The following is a 25,737-nucleotide window of genomic DNA, read 5'->3' as shown; positions in this document are numbered from 1 at the left end:
GGACGTTTTGAAAAGTTATGGTAAATTTAAGGAAATTTGTGAAAAGTCATGGTGATTTTTGGACCATTTCCCTTGAAAAAATATAGAGAGAAAATTAGAATACCAAGGCAACATGAACCCACTCTTACATTCAATCTGGGATAATGTCATTAAATACTTCTATATGATATTCCTAATCAACAGCTAGAATTCTGTTAGACAGTGTATGCCCTTAGCTCCAATCAAATTGATGTACTTATTGTCATTTATTGCAAAGGAATAAAGTGCATAATTGATTCATGTTATTTTGGTGTGTTTCTGTGTAATACCCTTAAAATGGACACTTATGAGACTCGTGTTAGTTTAAAATCTTCACAGTCGTTAGATAGATCTTGGGAGATTTATCCTGCCAAGGCTAACACCGATATGCCGCCAAGTGGGTTGGGGTGGCTTGTCTCAGCTACCACGGTGAGACCTGAGGTATATGCAGTGTGGGTTTTCTTGAAACTTTGAACTGGACCAAATTTTAGAATTGCCTTGGACCTTGGAGATAGATGGGAAAAACTGGAATATTACACCTGACCTCTAGACTCGATTAAGGTACTACACTAGGTGTCGGATTGGGTTGTCTTTGATATGTCAATCAATGAGATCCTTAGAGGGGGTCAAAACCTAGGTATGCTGGGGCAATTCGAGAATTCACCTGAGTGGGTGATCACAGTGTCAGGATCAGCCCCTTTGTCGGACAAAGTGAATGATCGGGGAATGCACTCTCTCTGATGGAAACCTAAACTGCCGGTAGTTGATTTCAAACTTATTGAAATTTGTTTTGCAAAATATATTTATATAGAGATATACTTATATATTATGGTTTCATAAATTGTTTGCAAAAGGTTTTAATTCACAGGATCCATGTGAGTAGAGAGTGCAACATTATATCTTGCAGTCGAGGGAGAGGTCCTCTCTTGTTGGGCAGTGTTTGATCATTTTGGGCTGAGAGGTTCAGTGTAAGACCATTGAGGGTAATACCTGATGGGCTAATCTTACATCTGCCCACAGTCCTTGGGCCTTCATAAGGTGGTTGGACCCAAAGACCATTTAGTGTAAATGTTGGGCCCATTTATAGCCTATATTGATAGACTCAGGGGTTCACTGTGTTCAGTAGTGAATTCGGCCAGGCCTTGTAATAGAGGCTAGGCTGAAGCCATGTGGCTGATGTGTAGATCAATGCTAGGGTTCCACGCCATACAAAGAGAGCCAAGCTAGCCAGCATTTAAAGGGAAAGTGAGTGATGTGATTAAATGGGCCTAAAGCCCGTTTTGAACTGAGCTTAAGTCAGTTAATTAAAAGGGGGCGAAGTCTTATCCATTTAAGAGTCCAGATCTAAATATCAGATTTGGATAAAAAAACTCTTTCTTAATTGGATTAGGAAGTTGATCCAAAGAAGACTATAAATGGGGGGGGGCGAATTCACTAGTTTATATATTCAGCATTCTGCAGTTTTCTCCCTCAACTCCTGCTGCCCCTACCCAATTCGATCTCTACTCTTGGATCTGATCAAAAATAATTCTTGATATTGTTTCTTGCTAGAAGAAACAATCTAAAATTGTGCTCACCAGCCCCTTGCCTGATTTTTGCTGAAGAATTAGGGTTCTTGCTAAAGAACCATCCTTTTGATCCTACCTCACCGTAATCTGTGCCATCTTTTGTGGAGGCAAGTTTTGGTCAACTCTTAGGGTGTGAACACCTACGTTGCGAGTTACTATTATTTCATATCAAGTATTTCCCCACTTGCTTCATTTTGGTTTCAGACTTGGTCCAATTTGTTTCAAGAACAAACCTTGAAAATGCAATTTTGTAAATCAAGAAATAGGATTCTCCAGAATGGAGAAAGAAAATTTTTGAAAATTTGCTCAACCTCCCTGCAAGTTTTGGCCATCCATATAATGGATCTCCCTTCCCTTCAAATACATGGTGGAGGCGCCCATAAATTCTAACACTTTGAGCCCATGGGCCAAATTTCAGCTTCTAAAACTTTTTAGATTTAAGGGTCATTTACCAGAATGCCCTTATTTATCGTAAAAGCATCCCTAACACTTTTATATAAAAAATAAAATTGACTAAATAGAGCAAATTAGAGTAGTTGTTCAGGGCAAAAATGGCATTTTCATTTTTATTTTTTTTTTATTAAATTTATTTGAATGAATGTTAAAATCAAAACTGTATTTTTCCACTTTTATCTAATTAAAACTTAAACTATAAATAAATTTTAATAAATTCATAAAACTATATTGTGTGTTTTAATAAATGACTCTTGAATTAACCACATAATTTCAAATCCAGCGCTGAGCTAACCCAAAATCCAAAATGGATTTAAACTGTAAGTCAGCCCATCCGCTTTACTAGGTTAGGTTGTAATTGGATAGGCCCAACCCTCTTTGGTAATTCCCCTTCCTATACCTCTGGTGGTGGTAGTAATCTAGAGTTAGACTCTACAGATAGAGATGGCCCACCACTATTGCTAGGATGAAAGAGATAACCTTAAATGTACAATAACAACAAACAACGATGGCCCATCAAAACAAAACAACAATGGCAGCAGCAGAAATGAAAACAACAATTGCATGCCACTTTACGTACCATAAGAGCCCCGGATTACATCTCCCCTTTTCTATCTAGCCTCACAATGTCAAGAAAATATATTAATATTTTTGGATAATGTGGGCCTTCTCGAGAAAGGCCCAGTTTTCCTCTCCAGGTGGGTTGGTCGTTTTTTCTTAGTATAGCTAGGCCCATCCCTCTGTGACTCTGTCCTGTCCTTTCAATAAGGTTGTGTCCATCATCCCCAATAACTCTATTCAAACAATTTGCATTTAGTTGACGCCCCAGATGGACCCCATTTTTGAAAAAAATAAATTGTATCCATAATTCCAAGATGAAGAAGATAAAAGATTTAATGGCATAGAGCCTGTCTAGTCTGGGTTTGCAGCTAACCCCATGCTTAATTAACCCAATCAGGCAGTGTCATCTCTCTATTCCTCCAAAGCTTTAGGCCGTGGGCTGCTACTCTCCATCACTACTTTCATTCTTTCCTTTAGATTAGGCAATTAGATTTCTGTTGTATTTATGACTTGAATTCTTTATTGCGATCCGTTTCATGATTTAGTCCAATTAAGTTGAGAAAATTCAAAAGTGAAATTTTATAGTGGTTAAAATAAATTCATAGTGGTTTGTGAGCCCAACCTGAATGCAATATGTTATGTTGCTTAGGCTGTGTTTGGTTGCAATGCAAATAAAATTGCAATGATGCAAAACCATGGCAGTGCAATGAAGTAAATTAAAACATGAAGCAGAATAAAGTAAAATCCAAAATAAAATTAAACAAGAATTTGCATTTTGTACATTTGCACCCTTATGCATTTGTACTAGTGCAAATAAATTTGCATTGCAACCAGGGATTTTCTCTTTTATGTATCTTTTGACTTGAAAAAGAAGTTGAGATTGAGAGATTGGATGTATTGGGATTTAGGATTTCTGTGTGAAAAATTTCTGCACATCTTTGTAATCTCCATTGACGTTTTCTATAGTGGACTTCAGCTCCTCTATTTCTTGTTTTCTCTACTTTTGCCAATCAGTTGCAGGTCTAGAATTTGTTCTACCGTAACAATTTCTTATTGCAAAGTCTCATACTTTGTTTAGGAGAGGAAGATTTAGAGGCTTTTCAGATTTTGATTTTTATCTTAGACTGGAGAGAAAGTACAAAGAGTAATCTCTTTGTAGCTTTGGTTCCATTTTTTGAGGTTCTTTGTATCTGACTTTAGTTCTTCTCTTGATATTGATTGAGTTCAAAAATTGGCATCAAAGATATTCTAGAGTCATTAGCAAGAGCAATGAAGATGACGGAGCAATCCTCTGATAAATTTGGGGATGCAAATCAAATGCATGGTTGCCACCACACAAGGGTGTTTGTGTCTTTTGACATTGGGTTTAGTTTAATATTTAAAAATGTAAGAAAAGTGCATCTCTACTACTACTGTTACTGGATACTCATTCCTGAGGTAGCTTAGTTTATAAAATATCATTTATAACATCTGACATATATCTGCTCAAATATAAAATTTACCCTCTTTTGTCCTGGTTTTATAGTGGAGAACCGTGTTTGGACATAAGGTATATATCAACTTTTTTAGGTCCCTATATTTCTCGACAAATTCTTCATATTTTGCACTTTTGGGGGCCAAACTACGCTAGACACAATCTTGGGTCTGAGATGTTTTCTAGGTCCAAATTTTGGCTTCCCCTGTTTTCTGAAAGTCTTGTTGTCTTGGGTCTGGACTAGTAGGACCACCTGCAAAATGGATGCTCTTGATAAAGATTGACCAGAACAAACCCGGTTAGCATTAAAATTGTTGGATTAGTTCCAGCTGGACTTGATGGAATCACAAGCTCGCTTAGCTGTTCATAAGCTTTCCCCTGCATGGGTTGTGGGCCTAGCACCTAGTTCAAACTTATTTAGCTAAATAGGCTGAACTGAACTTGCGTGGACTTGATTCTTTTCTTTTATAGAATGCAAATTGGGCCTTGAACCGTGGGCTCAACTTGTTTTTCAAACTTTGGGTTTTAAAGGAATCTAATGGATTTAAAGAGCTGATCCAAGCCAATAAATGACAACCCAAGCCTAGTGCCATGGTTGAAGATACTCTCCGGTATCGGCAGAGGTGTATCGGTACTAAAAACCATCTTGTTATATTGTTTAACTTTCTTTTTTATTTTGTATTAAAAAGAAAAAAAAAAGTCCTAAAACACTTGTTTATCCAAAATATATAGTACGATATGAGACGTCCAATAAAGGATATATTGTATCAAAATTTTGAGCTTACTTAGTACCCATATGGAACAGCTTTCACACAGAGGCTTATGACATTACCTGAGCTGAGAAATCCAGAATGTCATGAAGCGGTGTTTGATAAAAATCCAGAAAGACAAAAGTAGATTTAGTGCCCATTTGGGAGTTCCATAAGCTATATTTGGTAAAAATCCAGAAATCGAATATGAGCTTTTTGAACACCCAAACCACTGCTCAAATATGAATATGCTCTGAATAGCTTCTCGGGAACATTGGTGTTCAACCACCACAGTTAAATTAATACAAATAATACAAAGCACCCCCCAAACAGAAGCCCTCCCAATCTCCTATCATTGATAGCCCAGGGTTGGGCTGCATTCACACCAAGAATGACTCCATGACTCCATTGTCGATAAATCTGACCTTCAGGTCGAGATCCTGACTCAATGTATTGAGCCCTACCATGACCATGACCATGAGGGTCCCTATGAATGTGGAAAAAGAATGCCATGATGTGACATTACCATGATGGCTCCACGTGGCACCATGCATAAGCCCTAGGTTTCATGTTGTGTTGCAGCTACCAGGTCCCATCACCACCATTCTACCACTCTCCATTCCAACCAACCATGGCTCCTTTCTGTTGGGCAGACTGGGCCGAGAGCAGTTTTCACTTTTTCAGATGAAGAACCAACAGCAACAGACGGCTTCTTGATCATAGCTATGGTCTATAAAACAGCATTGGAATATGGAAGCCCTTTTCTGGTTAGGTGCGTATGTGTTGCACCAAGCCCAACAACCTTTCAACTCCTAAGTCCTCTAACTATGAGTCGCTAAATTAAAACACTAATGATTGTAACCATCTCAGTTAATTACCACTTTTCTTCCAGACATCTCTGAGATGGACTGAGGGTTGTGTACACTCCACCCCAGAGCGCAAGATAGAGAGATAAGTACTACAAAAGGCTCCCTAATCCCTACTCCAAGTCCAAGAATGTAAAGTTGTGGGCCTGTGCTGGACCAGTACCCAGTCACCCAGTCCTCAAAAACCTCACTCTACTTACGAGATTGCCCCTGACCTCTGTCCCTTTCTTGGACTCTTGGTCGTATTTCCCGCATAAAGAAAAGCCCAAAGCCCGCGTGCATCTGTGAGCTGACCGTCGGTGTAAAAGCCATCAATAGCTTGACAGTGCCAAAAATGACGACAATACCCCTTTACCTTTTTACTTGATTCTAGTTGTTGCTTCTGTGCTCTTCTTCAGACACTTCAGTTTAGTTCAGTTCAGCACATTTCAAGCCATCATAACCTCCTCAGTGAAAAATTTTAAGAAAAACAAATTTTTTTCCCCTCATGATTTTTTTTTCCAAACACAAACACAATCCAAGTAAACTAAACAAATGAAAAGATAGAACTCAACATCCTCAATCACTTACAATTACATATATAATAATGTCAGTAAAAAACTATTAATTCATCCATTATATTGGTGGCTTAAGCTGTGATTGAGATAATCATATCAAAAGGGAAGCAAAGTGCCATACAGAGAATTCATACAAAAGTTGCAGGTGATGACCATAATGGGCTTGTTTTTCTTCTTTAAAATAAGAAAAGAGAACAATGTATAACTTGTACAAGCTGTGGAGACTGGAGAGGTGAGTACCCAAACACAGGAAAAAAATAAAATAAACAAAAAAGCTAAAATAAACTATGGATGGTTGATGCCAAGTTACTATAACTTTCCTTTTTATTATTATTATTTTCATCATTGAAAAGAGTCATTATTATCATCACATGAGTTCTCATTACAAAAGAAATTAGAATAATTATGGTTCTTCTTTTTTTATGGTTTTTCCCATGTTAGCTTGAGGGCATGCACTCATACAGAGAAAAAAGGGATCCAAACTAGAGGAGGAAATTAGACAAATTAAAAACTTCATGGATATTATTTCATTAGTAGGAAACAGAAAAGAATTGCATTAACATGTCAAGCATAACAGTAGTCAATAGGTCTTGAGTCGTTTTTCAGGTGTAGAAAAGATTCAAATAAACACACAACAGAGAGAGAGAGAGAGAGAGAGAGAGAGAAAGAGAGAAAGCACAAAATAAGTAAATAACTCTTCTATTTCTCTACCAAAAACAGAAGAAACAAAGAACTCTTTCATTAGTATAAGATGGGTGTTTCATCTCTATCTATTCATATTTATTTACAATTAAAAATAGTCAAAATGGTGAGGGAGCTGATATGTAGCCTCTCTTTCTTTTCTGCTTAGCTTTGGTAAAGAAGCTTTGCTCTTAATTTTGTGTAAATCTCTGGGGACTTCAGGAGGCTTAACTGACCTAATCAAAGCCCAATTGACACCCTTGAAAAACTCATGCCTCTTGATCTCAACTGAACCCTTCAAGCTCCCTATTCTCTTCTTTGGATTCTTCACCAGGAGCTTGCTTATAAGGTCTTGAACCTTCATTATCTCTTCAAGTTCTCTGCTACTGCTGACACCAATCCTAGGGAAGGTCAATGGCTGCTTAATGATATTGACGAGAGTCTTCTCATTGTTTTCACCTTTAAAGGGTGTCCTCCCGTACAGGAGTTCATACAAGAACACCCCGAGAGTCCACCAATCCACAGCACTTCCATGGCCTGACCCCGAGATTACTTCTGGAGCCAAGTACTCATGAGTCCCTACGAAAGATTTCGAACGGGCATTAATGGGTTCAGCTACCAGTTCGGGATCGACCTCCTGCAAATCAACTTCTGCAGGTGCTACTGCGCCCGAGCTCACTTCCTTCTTTTTCTTGCTGTTCTTAGTAGACGCTAGGAAACAAGAAAGCACAGGTTGTATTGGTGTAGCACATGAAGGGATCAAGCTCTTAACGTTCTTGTGTGTAGCCTCTGGGTTGGGTTTCGTTCTCAGAAGCTTGGGCACCACGTCGCATTTGAAGGAGAGATCGAAGTCTGAGAGCATGATGTGCCCATCTTCCCTTACCAGCACGTTCTCGGGCTTAAGGTCCCTGTATACAATCCCCAACATGTGTAGATACTCCAGAGCTAAGAGGATTTCAGCTACATAAAACCTGTAATTTTTGTTCACTACTTGGTCCATGAACCATCCAGAATAGAAAAGCAAGAAATAGCTAGCTAAAAGGAGAGAGCAACCGAAGACACTTGATCTTATCTCTGAAAGTGAGAGAGAATCAGAAGCGTACCTAGCAGATGAGATGCTAAACCGCTTCCCTGGCTGGCGCTGCCGTAGAGTATACAGATCGCCGCCGGGACAAAACTCCATGACCAGACATGAGTAGTGGGAAGCTTCAAAGTCGGCATAGAGAGTTGGGAGGAAAGGGTGATCAAGCATACCCAGTATTTCCTTCTCCATCTCTGCCCTCTGCAGCTTCTTTCTAAACGCGAGTGCTTCTCTATCCACCACCTTCATGGCATACAAGCACTCAGGCAAGCCTACGACAGGATTCCTGAGCCGGCAAAGATAGACATTGCCGATGTCTCCGCTTCCGAGGCGGCGAAGCAACTGAAAGTGGTCAAGCCCAACTTGACCATTCTCTCCCCTAAGCCGCTTCATGGCCTCCCAGGCAGCTTGGTTGGCCTTGTGCGGCTTTTGAGCACAAGAGAGGGAGTTGTCACTGTAAGAGCAGACTGAGATAGAGCTCCTGCTGCCAAAGCTGAAGTCGCTTATCCAGCTGTGGCGGGAGTCCAGCACTGTGGTCGAAGAACAGCTACTGTCGTAGTCGGATTCATCTCTGCTTGTTGTAGTAGTAGTAGTAGTCATGGCTGTGGCCTGTGGCTGTGGAGCGCAACATCTATGTGCTTCTTCTCTTGGCCTGCAAGGCTTTATATATATATGAGTATTCCCTTTAATGCATGAAGTTTAAGCTTAGAAAAACCCACCTTTACTAAAGTGTCCATGTTTTAACAACAAAGGGCAATAAATACCCTTGTCCTTACATCATATTACTATGTTGCCACTGAAGCTCTATACAATACAAATATCCTAGAGCCCAGTCTGGGACGACTGGTGGCATTTTGGGTATTTTCTTGCAGAAAGACAGAAATACGGAGATGAGACCTCCCTGTCTTTGTCAAAAGATGAGGCATCCTTTTTAATAATTTATTATTCTTCTTTTTTGAGACTTTGATTGATTCAGTGAGAATCAGTCCCCCTCGCATGGGGAGGGCCCCCCCTTCAGCCTCATCTGATACCAATCCAATGGACAAAAAGAGCCCTCCTATGAGAACCAATAACACCCAATTAATTAAATCATAACCCCACTTCCAATATCTCTTTACTTCCAAAGTTGGGAAACTTTCTCTACAATTGGAACCGTATTTGTTGCAGTTGTAGAGGGAGGTGGGCATTAGGCAATTAGGGTTTGACTGTTTGGGGGGGGGGGGGTGGAGAGCGGAGCTTGGAATGAATGGGAGGTACATGCATGTAGCACCCGTGGTCACAATAAATTCCCACCTCAAATCCTGTTTACGGTACGGGTAGCTTGCCATGCATGTGAATTGTAAAATGTAAAACTAAAACCGTTACCGATCAGCTGTCACACACGTGGCGCTATAATTGAATTAGAATCTGGAAGCAATATTTGAACTGTGAAGGACATCATTTTCCACCATGGCGTACCTCTGGTCCTGTAGAGCCGGACTACGGTGCCGACTTCCATCATTTCCTATTTTCCTATATAATATGTAGAAAAAAAAAAGGGGCAGTCATTTATTCCATTCAATATTCCAAAAATATAAATATAAATATCTTATAAAATAATCATAAATAATTAATTTATCAAAAAAATTGGTACGATTTTCATAAATGAATTAATGGGGAATTCGCACCAAGAAGAGCTGTTCATGGCCGGGTTGAGATTTATCTCTTTATCAACAGTTTAAGCCCAAACCCATCCTTATATAAACCCGAAGCCCAATTTGGACATGAAAAGTCCTTCCTATATGTAATTTTATAATCTAATAAATTAATTCCTATTTCTTAAATTGTAAATTAGTATTTGGTAATAACTTAATAAACTTATATTATTAATAATAATATAATATTATCGATCCAAGCTTATTTGATGAAATCCAAACCCAAAAATGGGCGAGCCGGACCAATCCATAGGGCTAACCGACCAATGACCCAGTCTGATTCCACCTAATATATAATACTATCCCAAAGGACTGAGGGACCTTTGACTCATTCTTGGGTTGATGACCTAATAGCTCAGATGGTCGGTCACCATCCCTCCATAATAGGTGTGGAAGTGCATACTCTCAGGGAGTCTCCGTGGTATGGACAATGGGCCTCAGGTGTATCCTACTCTATCCCTAGCCGGTAGTTCCCTACTCTATCATTACATGTTGATTTATGTACATGGATGGACTAGGCCGGTTTACCAACTATTGAGAGTTGAGACACCCATCGACCATCTCATGTAGGACCCGACTTGGGGATGCATAGGGTCCGGTTGGTACCTAATTATTCAGTTACTCAATTACCCCCGTCCGATGCTAATGGGATCTGGGTCCAATTTGGGTCCATACTTTTGTACCCGATTAGGAAACGGGCCCATCAGGTCAGAATTATGGGTCCAACCCTCCAATTAGTTTCATTTTCATATGTGGTGTAGGGTATAATAATTAACCTTAGGTTCTGATCTGTTGGTGGTGCTTTTTAATATTCTGCTCAATAATTTGGCATGATGACAGCTTGAATTAGCTTACTTTCTTGCCTTTTACTTGCAGCAATACATAGAGTTTTTGGATTTCAAAGTCTAATGACCAGTGGAATCCACAACCGGCTATGGGAGAGTGGGCTAGAACCAAGGCGAACCGCTCGTATACATACCCGAACCCGGATCCGAAACCGAACTCATAGGAAAGAGATTAGGTTAGGTTCTTGATCGTTAATGAGACCCAATTGGATGTAATATGCTTGCCGAGGATGACAAATTAATTAATTGGAATTTGTTAGGAGAGCTGAGTGGTGGGTCCCAATCCGGCAATCCCCTTATTAAGTCTTTAACTTGAGACAACTCGAGGTCAAGTCTCACCTACGAGTCAGTGGTCCGAAAGCCAAGACGGTCCAAAAAACAAAAGATACAAAAACACAGAGTAAAAGGTAAAGCAAGAAGAATACATGATGGATGGCCTTTGCCCTTTGGAGGTTCATTGCTTCACGCTGGACCCTATTCCTAAGCCCAAGCAAGAGCAGTACGTATGGCTATGGCGATGGCTCACAAATTCATGGATAGAGACCCTTCACTTGATGGATCTCCATCATTCATCTCCCTTGGCTTCAGGCCAAGTTGAAGCAAAATCAGGAGGACTCTGCAGTCTACCACTCCTTTTTAATCCCTCTTGCTTTCCAAATTATCTTTATTGTTTTTTTGAGTACTTGGTATCAGCTCAGGATTCTTCACTCATCAGTCTGGTTTCTGGGATTTCCATCAAACCCAGAAGTGGTGGGCCATCAAAAGTATACAACTCAACTGAGACCCATTCTTATCAATTGATCCTTAAAATATTTCGCAAACTTGGAGGTGCTAGGTCATTGAAATTTGAGAAAACAATAAAACATGAATCTTCTCACTCTTTATTTGAATATTATATGCAGCAGATAGAGCTTCGTTCTTCTTTGCAGAGGATCTTATCTTTGTTTTGTTCCTTTTGGTTTCAATTCCAAGAAGCAGGCCAAGCGATAATTAATTGCAACGTCGTCTCAGAGAACCAAAGATATTGTAAAACTCAAAACTCCATCATTTGTCCATAGATACACTTCTCCCGCTACATCTCAACTACCCATCAACTCTCCTTGGTCATTTCCTTGTCTATTTGTTGTGTATACCATAAACTATATAACATAATGAGATCAAGGAAGGCCCTTCTCTATTCCCTATATCTAATCGATCAATCCATCAAATTCTGCTAAAGGAAGGAAGGGTCGCTGAAAGACTTGACTCGGTAGCAAACCCATTCATTAGGATCTTTTTTTATTTTTTTATTGTTTAAATTTCATTCCCTTCTTCAGAAAGCTTCAAGTCTCATTCTTTTCTGGGTGCATGGGGTGGGGTAGGGTTGATAAAGGATCCCCAACTATTAAAGGAAACAGATTTTTAGCTAACACTTTAACCCTCTCCCACACCCACCACCCAAAAAAAGTGCTCAATTAATATTGCTACCACTTTTTTATCTACATGAGGATTAGTGAGGCCCATTAATTAATTAGAGAAATAATCAGGTGGGTGCATGGATAATACTTAAAAGGTGGCAATTTTTAACTTGACCCATCAACCCGGGTGTTCTGTCCAAGTTTCCAATGCTTACAGTTGGAGGGGTCTTGGTCTGACATCCATCCTGTGGCTTGGATCCGAAACTTGATCCCCCAAGAACAAATTAAAGTAGAAGACGTGTTGAGCAAAGCTGAGCAAACAAACCACTTTACAAAGTGGTGTAGTTGGGCTGTCGATCGAGTATGTACTATGTACAAGGACCATGCCTCCCTAGCTAGCTCTTCTTTTTTTGTGAGCTTCAACCAGAACTGAACTGGTTTTTTCCTGAAAACAACAGCTGCATGAGCAACCAATTCGAAAGTGAACTTTCAGCACCACTAAACCCACAGAATGAAACTTGGCAGGAAACATGTCAATAGCTCAGCTCAAAGTAATAGGAAACAAAAGAAAACAATAAGAGGACAGAATCTGAGGAGATGGGGAGTTTCATCCCTAAAATAACAACCAAACTGCAGACTTCCACTCCCATTATGTGCCGAGAATACCAGACAGACATGACCAACCTGACAACCCAAAACACCGAAGAAAAAAGAACAATTTGTGAGAAAATCCAAATGGGTTCTTCTTAAAAACAATTTAACAGGAGGGTCCATGACTTTCAGTGAAAGTGGACAAATTTCTAAAGGGTTTATACCAGCATCTACTATGGAACTTATCTACTCGTCCTGTTCATCATATAGAGACTTGTCGGGGAGCATATCCAAACTATGTGGTCCAAGATATTCATTTTTCTTCTTTGTTACATTCATTACTACATAACAAATACATACATACTACATTCATGTTTTTTCTTTTTTTATTGAGTATGAAAGTGAAGATCCCCTAACTGCCCTTTACTTTCTTCAAAACAAATACAAATCATTGCAAGTTATATATATATAAATGAACTTACATGAAAATTTCGGTGCAGTTTTGTTTTGTTTTGAACAAATCCAAGATGTACCTCTTGTTCCTGTGTAAATTTCGGTGCAGTTTTGTTTTGAAGTAACCTAACTTTTTCTACCTCTTCAAAGGAATATCCACTGTCAAGTTGAAGAATGGGAAACCCGTCTTTCCATGCTCATGTTGTCAGTAGTCAGTAGAGATTGGTATAGAGTGAGTTTGTGTGGTGAGGGGGAGGATTGGGACCACTCTTCAAGGCCTGTCTAGGAATTCTCCAGTCCAGACCGAGATTTGTCCAATGATTCTAGCAGATATGTATGATCCATCACATTTCTCTTATGGAATGATTCTATACCAAATTTCCCATCCATCAAATCCCATATCAACCCTTTGCAAATCATTCCCTTTAAAAATTTGCTTCCAAATTACAATTCCACCATGTCTCAGCGAGGATGAGGACCATTTGGCTCACAAGGGTATTTTAGTCATTAAAGAGGTAAGGACATTTTGGTCAATTGGAGGAGTTAAAGCTTTTTTTTATAGGGTAACACTCCTCCCCCCCCCCCCCCTTTTTCATTCAAAAAGGTGACATGCATATCTGTCTGAAAGCAGGATAAGCAAGCAAGAATTAATCAATGACATCCACATATATTTCAAAGTGTAGAAATAATTGTTGCAAAATTCTATGTTATATATAACTTACATTCAAACTCATTTTATCACAGTAGATCATGTCTGACACTTGGCAGTTTAAATGATTAGCTTTCGGCCGTTACTTAAGAAATTTAGCACTCTTTTTTTTCTAAGTAATTAAGTATAAAACTGGAATCTACAATTCATCACCCCTTTTGTTTTCTTTTTCTTCACGTTTGCATCTGCAGTCTAATTCAGTTAACATTGTGTCTGGTTGGTAGGGGCTATGAAAAAGTGAAGGAAAAGACTACCCAATATTAACAGTAGCAGAAATTTGGTTAGTTGAGTTCAAAACAGATGAGAGGTGTTCCTCATTTGCACTACCCAAAGGCTTGAACTAGCTAGAAACAAACAACAATTAAAGCAATTAATTCTTTCTCATAATATCTACTTCTAAAGCATTAATATTCAGAGTTCATAGCAAGGAAGAACTAAAAGCAACAAAGATAATCTGAAGTTTCTGTAGACTAATTGAAGCTAGATGAAGATGGCGTTGGAGCCCCACCCTACAAACAACTAAACTGTCCATCCATGTGAGACCTATTGAAGATTGATTGTTTCTTCACCTATAATGTTTCCCATTAAGATGGTCCTTTTAGTTCCTTTTTAGGATGGTATAGACAGAGGTGGGGACTTACAGGTAAGAAGGGACCTAACTGTGAATCATCATCATCATCATCAATCCTGAAGAGAAAAGGGAAAAGAGAGTATCATCATTGTGGTTATGAGCATATCATGTTGAAAGAGTGTCAATTTCTCATGTACCAAATCGACCCACATGGATGAGAACATGCCTGCACATGCATGAAGCAACTTCCAAACACTGTTTCTCATACAAAGATCCTTTGTTATGATCCTTTCTCAAACACCAAGTAGAAAATAAGACAGGAAATGAAATGGAGAAAAATGAATAAACTCTGGTATTTAAGCAACCTTATCACAATATATAAGCTTTATTTATTTTTCACAGAATTCTACCTAATGTTTCCTCAAACATTTTTCATCATCATCTTCTTCTTCTTATCCAATCTGTGGGATCTTCTACCTGAATCCTATTTCTCAATTAGTCTATCTATGACCATATTTTCTGCTAAAGAATTGTTTTCTTACTACTATACTTTGACTCCTTTTTCTTTATTTTGTCCCTACTGGTTTGGCTATAAATGTATCTCAACATTCTTATATCTACTATGCTCACTTTGTGGACATATTCTGTGATTGCCACAAATCTAGATTCATTGGATGATTTCCCCTTCTATCCCTCTCCTTACTGGTAATAATTAACCAATTTGGATTAAAAGAGAAAAAACAGTTTTTAAGGAATTTTAGACTATTAAGCATGCATTAACTAATTCCTTACTTTTACTCCTGGCATTACTAAAATTGCATTTCGTTTTGTCTCAGTGCAACTTTACGTCTTATTCTTCTGTACAAGTATTAAATGCATTTGAAACTGGCTTTAGTCCTTGATATATTAATAACTTCGTTTTTCTTTTCTTGAGTCTTTTTTACAGTGCTCCATTTTTCTAATCATTATTTTTTATTGCACACGTGGCTATTCCTGATGTATGGCTGTGATTAAATCCTCATGCATGTTCCATTCACTTACGTATTCTCAATGTTCAGATCAATACACATATTCACAATATCAAAAAAGAAAAATAATTTTTCTTCAATGGGTTTTCTTAGTTATTCTCTAAATATTTCCATTAGTTCCTTTTTCCCAAGATTTTTTTTACTCTATAATTAATGTTTGCACTCTGCCATGGTCTAATGCAAAAAAAGAAAAACCAAGGTAAGAGGGAAAAGAAACAAGAAAAGAGGAAGAAAGAAGCAACAATAAAGAGGAGATGAAGCAGCAGACATAAGACTAATTGCAGGATATACGCTTCAAAAACAGACATTGTTGTTGTACTTGTACATAACAAACAACTTTTTTCTGCTCCGGCCACTGATGCCAACAGAAACTCCTTTGACAAATTGACTCATTTGCAGACTGCCTCGGAGCCCATGAATCTGGAAGCTCCCGGTACACTCACTGATTATTCCTCCTGACCATCTCTATTGCATTGCTTCCTCTGACAAAATAGGCAACCGTTCTTCAGAAAAGCTTTAGCCTTTAGTTAGTTTCTCACCTCATACCATAGGACCAAATAAGAACATAGTTGCAGATAATTCATCACGTAAATGGTCTTTCAATGGCATCATAGTACAGACTACAGACTAGGGGTGTCAATTGGACCGGATTTGGTTCAATCCTATCCAGTCCATTATGAATCCATTACAGTTTACAGATAAACTAGGTCCAGTCCAATATGATGAATAATACTCTGGACCATTTTGGACCGTCCAATCTGATCAAATTGGTTCCAACCCAAGACTGGTCCATTGACACCTGTATTCTTATCTTCTATCAATGGACCGGATATTGATTCAATTTCACCCAATCCAATATCAATCCATTATGGATGGACCAGGTCCAATCCAATCCAATCAATATTTTGTAATATTAAGTATGGACTAGTCCAATTCAATGTGTTATTGATCCATCCAAACCGTCCAAATTGATTTTGATTTGAACAGAGTACAACCCAAAACCAGTCCAGTGACACCTTTAAGCCCATTAGCCCAAAGGTGTGGGTCATTTGGTGCACACACCTCATAGGCCGCTTGTAGTTCAAAGCGCCGTCCTCTCACCTGGTGTCTACAGTTTTTTTTCTTGTTTGTCTTTTAACCTACCAAGCAAAAGTTAACTTGGAGAGCTAGGATTCTCCAAGAAGGAGACCCATCATCTCTTTTGTCTTTGATCCTTTAAATTTTCTCTCAGAAACCAGAACATGGGTCAAACCAGAATATGCAATATATAAGTTTATAGACTCAGAAAGCCCAGAATCCCGGCCCGTGCTAGCAAGGCTTTGTATATTCGTAGACTTTTTCTAGGCCTGCTCACCTTGTGGCCAAAAAGGCCAAATATTTGGATGATTTCTGTGTGTGGGCTTCCCCACCTTCTTGGTTGGACCTCTCTGCTTGTATTTGGCTTTGAGGGCTTATTTCGGCAGCTTTGAAGACCACCTTAGTACTTCACTTGGTTCACGTCTGAAAATTTATGCATAACGGCGGTGCTTTCTTTTGCCACGTGGCACGGATATTACCTAAAACCTGCCACATCTGGGCCAACCCACTTTGTATTTGAGATAAAACTTAATTCAGTTTACCACTTTCTTTTATTTTTTTTTTGGCAAATATACCCTATGGCTCATTTGGACCCAATTAGTTTCTTAATCAAATCGGATCTTTGTATGGAGTAAATTAATTGTTGAAGAGAAAGGAACAAAGTCAAATCCATCAAAGAAACGAAAAAAAAATAGCATTCTGATTTACGGGAGAAGAAACGAAAGAAGAAAATTATAATTTCATTGTCAGTGAGAGAGAGATTGCAGCACTCTCTTCTTACAAGAAACAAACAAGATAACCACTTCCACAATAGAATTGGTTGAGGCCCACAACTAACAACCTCAGAAAGAACTGGGAATAAAAATTAAACTTTCAGAAGAAACAAGAAGACAGAAGCTTGGATCAAATCTTCTTAGTGGCTTACTGGGCCGCCGGGGTTGCTAGGGTGGGCGCTTGAGTCCAAGCTTGGGTTGTTGGGCTCATTGCTATTGTTTATCCCCAGAGTGTTCTTCACTGCCTCTGCAGCTCCTTGTGCAATGTTCTTCACTTGCTCCCCAGTCTTTCAGTAACACAAAATCAAAATGTCAGGCTAATTGAATTCATATAACTCTTGATCATCTATTTGAAAAGCCAACCCTAAACCTTGAAAAATCTGGATTTTCTGGTTTGGCTTGAGAGAAACACTAACCCATATTAGAGATGTTTATTATTATATACCTGTTGAAGGAAGTTGGTTGCTTGCTCCTTGGCTTCTTGGAGGGAGCTTTGGGTAGACTGTGCAGCTTCAGATGCCCCTCCCTGGGCGGCTTGGGCAGCATTGGACACCTGTTCATCCCTCTTAAGCTGCTCAGAAAACAAAGAAAAGAAAATTAGCAAAAATTGATTATGATGTCATGACATGATACCATGAATATATACTAATGAAAGCCATGAATTAATCAATAACACCATCATCATCATCATCAGGGGTGGATGCTAGTAAATGCACCTGAGCTTGACCAGCTGCTGCACCGCCGGTCTGGTAGCTAAGATCTTGGCTTGCCATTTTTTGTTTGATAGAAGCGAAAACAAAAGAAAGAGAGATTGCAAGGGGAGTCGAGAAGCTCTTGTTTGTTGAATTCTTGGATTGTGTGTTGAAGCCAAGTTCTTGCAATGGGGCATTTATAGCTTTCTGAGTCTATCTGCAGCGATGACATATGTATCCCTCCCCCTACTTGTTGCATCATTATGGCTTGTTCTATATATGGAGTGAAAACAAACCCTCAAAAATCTTTTCCGCTTGACTAGGACCATAAACAATGAAACCTTCAAACACTGGTATCTCAGAATTGGGAGGAGAACCACAAATTCTCCCTACAGATTTGGTAATGGAGAACGAATTATCCACACAAATCCCTATTCAAGGAACTCTTGATGATTTTATTCCATAGCATTTTAAATAGCTCCAGATTAGGGATCATCATTTTCAGTCTGGCCCAGAAAGCCCGCCCCGGAAGTTTCAGGCTTGGGCCTATATTTTGTATTTAGATTTTAGACCCTGCTCTACTTACTGCTTACACATATTTATAACTATACATAGTTTTAGATAATATAAATATTATATATATATATATATATATATATATATATATAAATCAGAGGCCCGGAACTTGGGCTGGGCCGAGCCCAGGCCTGGTCTATAACTCTTATAACAGTTGCTAAGCCCAGCCCATAATCACCCCTATTCGAAATAGTCAAATTCATCAATTGAGGAAAACATAAACTTTGGATTATTTTATCAGATCCTAATCACTTCTTTTAAGTAAGCAAAATTATGCACTACGCAAAAAAAAAAAGTATGCAAAATTATGTATAAGATACGCCTCTGTCCATTAGGGATGAAATGGTATTCGTTTGTCTGAATCCAAATTCAACACGATCCAATTAAGGAGATTCGAATATAATTAATTTATAATGTGGATTGAATATGGATCCACGGTTATAATAATGTGTACCTTGACCTCTACTTAAACCTCCTTCAAAGAAAGTAACATCGACACCCCTTCTGTTAGTTTGGTTAATGGAAAGCGTTGACGTGAGGCTTTAAGTTTTCTAGCATCCTGATTTTGCCTAGTGATTCTTCAGAGGATCGATTAGATTAATCAACCACAGAAATTTCCGGCTAAAACCTCATTATTTTCACAATCCACATTGTGAAGGATGGTTTGAAGAGGAGTCAAAATACAGGAGAGATTTGAGTAAATAGAAATCACATTATGGGAATTTGGATTAATTTTTCCCTTACTAATGTAATAATACGTGTCATGTGCATGTGTGGTTAAATGTGCAATTAAAGACTAAAGGTAAAAACCAAAAAAAAAAAATGAAAAGGGGTTTTAATTTTGAAATCTTAGATCATTGATTGATTTTAAAAATTAAAATATTTAAACAACTATCATTTGTAAGTGTTAAACGGTGGTATTGAAATACTTTAATTTAATTTTTATGAATTATAGAAAACCAAGAAAAGTCTCTCTCTCTCTCTCTATATATATAAAGGAAACAGTTCCACACTAATCCTCTTTGGTATAACTTTCATATATCTATAATGCTCTTTCTATTTATGCAAATTTTTAGTTTATCCTTATCAAATGCTTATTCATTAATAGGTTTATATTCAAACTTTTCCACTTCTATATAGTAAAAAGAAAGACAGTTTCAGGCTCATTCCCCTTGGGTCCAACTTTTGTATACCTATGATAATACCCCTTTCTAATAACACAAACTTTCATTTTATTCTTATAATATATGAATTTATTAATAGGTCTATTAAAAAATTATTAATGGGTTCATATTCAAACTTATATATTTAAAACAAAACATCTTAATTACTTCATTTTCTATTCTATCCTTTGTTTGCATCCCAATTTTAACCAATAATTTCAACTTTTGTTTATCTAAATACCCTTGCATATATAATTTACTATTCTATCATCAACACTTCACAACATTAGTCAATCATCAAATTACGCCCAACAACCCATTTATTTGTCTTTCTCCAGTATCTCCTCTTGCATATATATATATATATATATATATAATACGTGCAATGCACGTGCCACACACCAGTATATAAAAAATAAAATAAAATATATATTTTTATAGGTAAATAAAAATATATAATTTAGTAGAAGTGATAGTGAAGGGTTAGCATCCAAATATATGATTACAGGTAGTAAAAAAACTCTCCCCAGTCTTTCCTTGTGTCTGGTTTGCAACTAAACTGACGGTTTCAGTTTGATGGTAATATTAATATTTTATCCGATCGTCTCAAGAAGGCAGCAGAGCAGACAATAGAATCCAAACGGCTATTCTGATTTCTGATGATTGTGCATTTTACAAAGGGAAAGCGGCACACGTAAGGTAACACGTGTCGGGAAGCAGGACACGCGTCCAATCAACAGTGCCTATAAATACGCATGCAAGATCAAGCTAGAACCCATTGTGTCCACATAGAACAGAAGATCTCATTCCCTATTTATCCATCAGTTTTTTCGAAGCATTTCCTACAGAGAGTTAGCGTTGTTGAATTGCTTTGATTTGTGCTTTGCTTTCTTTCTAGTCCGACTCCATGTCATCCCACCAGCAGAGCTACAAAACAGGCGAGACCAAAGGCCAAGCTCAGGTATATATGAGTTAAGTACTTAAATCAAAACGATCATGGGGATGCTTCTGGAACGACCCATGTAGTGATTATATATCGTGTATGAGGTTGAATGCATAACCCATATATATGAGTAGTTGCAGTGTGCATGGTGATGATCACAATAAGCACTTTGAGGTTGAATGCATGACCTATATATATATGAGTAGTTGCAGTGTGCATGGTGATGATCACAATAAGCACTGAAGTCTGTAACAGTGTGTAGTTAAAGGAATTCTTTTGCTTTCCTTTACTCTTAAATTGTGTTTGGATGGGTTTCGTTCTGTGCAGGAAAAGATGGATCAGACGATGGGGAAGGGAAGAGAGGCTGGAGAGGCAATGAAAGACAGTGCATACACAGCCAAGGACAAGACATCAGAGACTGCCCAGGTGGCCGGAGACCGGGCACGAAAGGGCATGGATCAGATGATGGGGAAGGGAAGAGAAGCCGGAGAGGCAATGAAAGACACTGCATACAGAGCGAAGGACAAGACATCAGAGACTGCCCGAGCTGCCGGAGACCGGGCACGAGAGAGCACGGATCGGATGATGGGGAAGGGAAGAGAGGCCGGAGAGGCAATGAAAGACAGTACATACAGAGCGAAGGACAAGACATCAGAGACTGCCCGAGCTGCCGGAGGCCGGGCACGAGAGAGCATGGATCAAACAGGGAGTTATCTCAAGGAGAAGTTCGATGCGGCGAAAGACAATGTATCAGGGAGTGGCGGAGTTACCGGAGGCCGTACCCAAGAGATGAAGGACCAAACAGGCAGCTATATTAGTGAGAAGACCGACGCGGCAAAACACAAGGCCTCAAAGGCTGCCCAATCTGCACGAGACAACGCTGGTTCAGGCAAAGATAAGACGGGCAGCTTCCTGCAGGAGAAGAGTGAGGAGGCTGGCCAGTCGGCCGAAGCGGGCAAGGAGAAGACGGGCGGTATCCTGCAGCAAACAGGGGATCAGATGAAGAACCTGGCTCAGGGTGCAGCTGATGCCGTGAAGCACAGCTTGGGCCTGGATGGAAGCAGCAATGAAGATGCCAAAAGGGATTAACTAATTAAGTTGGTAATGGACTCCTGTCATGTGTGGGTGTGGTGTGGCGCATCATTTCATTAATATTATCTGTGTCTTTGGTGACCTCCTGGGGAGTTGTTTGATGTTTAATCGCTTGCAGAAAGGGGACTAGAGGAACTGGATTGTGGCCAGAAGAATTGTAAGTTCTTTGGTTTATCATTCCATCAAAACGTAATCAATAAGGTTTCCCCTCTACCAGTGCCAATGTGTGATCTGTTTTTCTTTTCTTTTTTTTTTTTTTGTTAATGACAATAAATTTAAAGATAGATCTGTTCTTCACCATGTTAGAGTGTTACTTGCAGCCAGTTCGTTCGTAGAAGGGTCACTTCTTTTGGATCAGAGAGAGAGAGAGAGATTATCCAGATATATGATTTGAATCCCCCATTTAATTAATTATAACATCAATAGATTTGTGTAAAATTAGCATACTTTTGTGAAAGGGCAAATTAACCTCTCAAAAAAGAAAGATAAAAAATGGCCCTTACCTCTCCAAATTTCTCGCTTAATATTTCGATCAGATTAATAAAATAATCATATCTTCTCATCTAAGTTGACCTATTTATTACTAATATCCCAATTAACGAATTAGTTTCGAATAAGATGAGAAAATGATACTTAGGAAAAGCAGTTGCTAGCTAAAATACCTTGACAGTGCCAGAATATATTGGTTTTTAGCAGATCCACCACTAAGCACATAATTCACGTAAGACTAACCTTGGGGGTTTTAAGAAAAAATAAATTGTATGCTAGAATGAAGAAGTGCAGGTTTGCCATAGATCGGGTTGAGTACCTGGGACACATCATTTCAGCTGACGGGGTAGGCATGGATCTAGATAAAATACAAAGCATTCAGAACTAGCCCAAGCCCAAGACACAAAAAGAATTAAGGAGTTTTTTTGACACAAAAAGAACTAAGGGGGTATTGGGGCCTTACAGGTTACTATCGCAAGTTTATAAAGGGGTATGGGCTTCTAGCAAGGCCACTTACCCAATTGCTCAAGAAGGGAAGCTGGGCTTAGGCGCAGGCTGATCTGGCTTTTCAGAAATGAAATTGAAGACAGCAATGACCACAGCCCCCCCTACTGTCTCTTTCAAACTTCTCAGTTCCTTTCACCATTGAGTGTGATGCATCAAGAAACAGGGTTGGGGCAGTACTCTCCTAGAATGGTCGACCCTTGTCCTATTTCAGCAAAGCTCTACAGGGTCGGGCCCTCTCACTCTCGACCTATAACAAGGAACTCCTAGCTGTGGTAATCGACACTCAAAAATGGAGGTCATATCTGTTGGGAAACAAATTCACTATCTGGACCGACCACCGCAGTTTAGTATATCTACTAGAACAAAAAATCCACACTCCATCCCAGTAGAAACTCGTAAGTAAATTAATGGGCTTTGCCACACTAAAACTTTGCATGTCCTCTCAAAACCAATTCCTACCTGGATTAAAGCACTTAGAGAAGAGGTGGCCGCTGATCCAAACCTACAAGTGCTCAATGAAGAAGCCCAAATTCCCAGTTTAGAACCAAACTCTTTGAAGAAGCCCATTATTCCCCTACAAGTGGGCAGTCGAGGTACCAAAACACATTGCAACGCCTTAGGCGGAACTGTTTTTGGAAGAGCTACAGGAAGGAGGTGTGGGCGTAGGTCCGAGAATGTGATGTTTGTCAATGACACAAGGCCGAGAATCTCCCAACCTCGGGACTACTCCAACCTCTACCTATCCTTGAAAAGGTGTGGTCTGAAATATCTAATACCAAGCTCGAGCTCAGCTCATGACTATTCAATAAGGCTCGAGCTCGGTTCGAGCTAGAACCTTGAGCTCGAGCTCGGCTCAACTAATTTTATATTTTATAAAAATATTTTATTATAAAGATATTATGAAAAAATATTTTATAAAAATAAAAATTATATATAATTTTTTTATTTTATATTTAAAATTTTAAGAATTATAATAATTAATAATTATAATATTTTTATTATATATATTATTTTCTATATTTTTATTATATATATTATATTAAATATCAAATATATATTCAAGTCGGCTCGAGCTCGGCTCATTTAACAATCGAGCCATTGAATTGGGCTCAAGCTTGGCTAAAACCAAGCAGAGCAAAGCTCAAGTAGTTCGTGAAAAACTCAGCTCATTGCCACCCCTACTTCCAACTTCAAATCGCAAATTAGTGATCATGGTGATAGTAGACAAGCTGAGTAAGTACAGGCACTTTCTCCCTTTGTCCCACCCATATACAGCCCAAGATGTCGCTCAAGCATTTATAGACGGGGTATTCAAGCTGCATGGGATGCCAATATCGATCATAAGTGATTGAGACCCAACCTTCACTAGCCAGTTCTGGAAGGAGTTCTTCAAGCTTCTGGGGACCAAGCTCTGTATGAGTTCAGCTTACCACCCCCAAACCGATGGGCAAATTGAGGTCCTGAATTGGACCCTTGAGACATACCTCCAGTGTTTTACCAACTCTCTCCCCCATCGTTGGACCAAATGGCTCTCTTTATCCGAATGGTGGTATAATACCATACACCATTCCTCAACTAAAAGTTCGTTCGAAAAAGTTTACGGGTATCCCCCTCCAACACTATTATCATATGTGCCTGACACCACTAAGGTACAATCAGTGGATGAAGAATTAAGGGAGAGGGAGATCATCCTAACTAAACTCAGAGACAGCTTGAGGCAAGCCCAAAAAAGGATGAAGCGTTTTGCAAAGCAGCATCGAACAGAGAGGGTATTTGAAGTCAGAGATTGGATCTATCTATGCTTGCAACCATACCGCCAAAGCAGCATAGCTACAAGGAATTCCCAGAAGTTATCAGCCCGGTTCTTTGGGCCATTCCAAGTTCTGGAAAAGATAGGTCCAGTAGCTTATCGTTTGGACCTACCAGCAGGATGTAAGCTACACCCAGTCTTTCATGTTTCCTGGTTGAAGAAGAAACTAGGGGCCCATATACACCCCATGGCCACCTTGCTACCTTTGACAGCTGAAGGCACTCTCCTACCCTGCCCAATAACAGTATTGGATTGACGCATCATCAAGAAGGGAAAGCAAGCTGCAACAGAACTCCTGATCTAATGGCAAGGCACTCCTGCGGCAGATGCCACATGGGAGCTCTAGACTGATCTTCTGAAACGATATCCCATTGAGGACAAGAGTTCTAGGGTGGGGAGTTGATACGGATGCAACCTGCCACCTTGCATGGAAGAATATTCCCAGTGGTAGAGGATCAATCCAGTTATCATCCACTACTAACTGTAACAGTTTGGGATTTCTAAACACCCCTATCTAAGAATAAAATCACCAAAGTGAATTAAATATCCATTGTTCTTGTCCTTATACTCCTCTATGAGCGGTGCCAGGCACCATTGCTCGGGAAAAGAAGAAGATACCTTCTCTCATCAAAGAAGAGATCCATACCAGAATACAAATATAAATGTCTACAACACAAATACATACAAAGCATAGGGTTTTGCACTTTACATATTTGTATTTATACTTCTTCCAAATGGAGCCAAAAGAAAAAAAAAATTGTCATTTTCAACCACAAATTTTGGTAAAAAGACCATTTATAGGCAAACTTAACAAATCCGTTAGGCAATGTTATGTGGCACTGCAAAAATTTGAAAAAGTCTTCTTTCGACCCTAAAGTTTAAAAATGAGGCACTTTATTAAGTTAATCAAGTAAATCACTTTTGTGTCTAATTAAATTATCCTAAATTGTAATTAAGAATTTAATTTACTAAATTAATTAATTAAATGACCTTAAAATATTAATTAAATTAACAAGTAAATTAAATACATTATATTAATTAAGATAAGGATAAATTTCTTAAACTACTCTTATGGTTTAGCTAATTGACTAAATATACCCCTATTGTTTGGCTATTATTTAATACTACTCCTACTGTTTTGAAAAGGGTAATTTTTTTAAACTATTCTTATGATTTAACTAATTTACTAAGTATACCCCTACTATTTCACTATTGTCTAATAATTTCCCTTTTTTTTTTTTTTGACAATTGACTAATTCTATGAGTCTGTCAATATTTCCTCAAAACCGTACACACGTGACCATGTGATGTTTAAAAAA

General features: G+C 38.8%; 3 protein-coding genes across 4 annotated transcripts; 1 reads left to right on the top strand and 2 right to left on the bottom strand.

Moving 5' to 3' along the window:
• Positions 1 to 6,929: 6,929 nt before the first annotated feature.
• Positions 6,930 to 8,658, bottom strand: LOC148842865 (protein kinase PINOID 2-like). 2 transcript variants are annotated; one of them, XM_088956592.1, is made up of 2 exons: positions 8,031 to 8,658; positions 6,930 to 7,898 (listed from the first exon to the last, which is right to left on the bottom strand). In XM_088956592.1, exons 1-2 carry the CDS (start codon positions 8,606 to 8,608, stop codon positions 7,037 to 7,039), a joined length of 1,440 nt encoding a protein of 479 aa, XP_088812718.1. In that variant the 5' UTR covers positions 8,609 to 8,658; the 3' UTR covers positions 6,930 to 7,036. The 2 variants fall into 2 exon arrangements, with proteins under 2 accessions (XP_088812718.1, XP_088812719.1); XM_088956593.1 differs by having other exon boundaries at positions 6,930 to 7,835; positions 8,031 to 8,646.
• An 8,418-nt stretch (positions 8,659 to 17,076) lies between these two features.
• Positions 17,077 to 18,090, bottom strand: LOC148842864 (uncharacterized). The gene is made up of 3 exons (XM_088958171.1): positions 17,863 to 18,090; positions 17,592 to 17,717; positions 17,077 to 17,433 (listed from the first exon to the last, which is right to left on the bottom strand). Exons 1-3 carry the CDS (start codon positions 17,917 to 17,919, stop codon positions 17,287 to 17,289), a joined length of 330 nt encoding a protein of 109 aa, XP_088814297.1. The 5' UTR covers positions 17,920 to 18,090; the 3' UTR covers positions 17,077 to 17,286.
• Positions 18,091 to 20,297: 2,207 nt separating this feature from the next.
• Positions 20,298 to 21,912, top strand: LOC148842863 (uncharacterized). The gene is made up of 2 exons (XM_088958025.1): positions 20,298 to 20,538; positions 20,848 to 21,912. Exons 1-2 carry the CDS (start codon positions 20,485 to 20,487, stop codon positions 21,607 to 21,609), a joined length of 816 nt encoding a protein of 271 aa, XP_088814151.1. The 5' UTR covers positions 20,298 to 20,484; the 3' UTR covers positions 21,610 to 21,912.
• Positions 21,913 to 25,737: the final 3,825 nt, after the last annotated feature.

The sequence above is a fragment of the Nelumbo lutea genome, chromosome 8 (assembly GCF_056320005.1).
Source record: "Nelumbo lutea isolate HS-2025 chromosome 8, American lotus-T2T, whole genome shotgun sequence".
Lineage (NCBI taxonomy): Eukaryota > Viridiplantae > Streptophyta > Magnoliopsida > Proteales > Nelumbonaceae > Nelumbo > Nelumbo lutea.
The sequence above is the reverse complement of the archived record's forward strand: the minus strand, read 5'-3'. Positions and strand labels throughout refer to the sequence as shown.

What these genes read in the sequence shown, in the direction of transcription:
- LOC148842863 (XM_088958025.1), top strand. Translation starts at nt 20,485, where the DNA reads ATGTCATCCCACCAGCAGAGCTACAAAACAGGCGAGACCAAAGGCCAA. An exon ending in AGACCAAAGGCCAAGCTCAG is followed by an intron (nt 20,539 to 20,847) that starts GTATATATGAGT and finishes CGTTCTGTGCAG; the next exon opens with GAAAAGATGGATCAGACGAT.
- LOC148842865 (XM_088956592.1), bottom strand. Translation starts at nt 8,608, where the DNA reads ATGACTACTACTACTACTACAACAAGCAGAGATGAATCCGACTACGAC. An exon ending in TTTAGCATCTCATCTGCTAG is followed by an intron (nt 7,899 to 8,030) that starts GTACGCTTCTGA and finishes CAAAAATTACAG; the next exon opens with GTTTTATGTAGCTGAAATCC.
- LOC148842864 (XM_088958171.1), bottom strand. Translation starts at nt 17,919, where the DNA reads ATGGCAAGCCAAGATCTTAGCTACCAGACCGGCGGTGCAGCAGCTGGT. An exon ending in CAGCAGCTGGTCAAGCTCAG is followed by an intron (nt 17,718 to 17,862) that starts GTGCATTTACTA and finishes TTTTCTGAGCAG; the next exon opens with CTTAAGAGGGATGAACAGGT. An exon ending in CAACCAACTTCCTTCAACAG is followed by an intron (nt 17,434 to 17,591) that starts GTATATAATAAT and finishes TGTTACTGAAAG; the next exon opens with ACTGGGGAGCAAGTGAAGAA.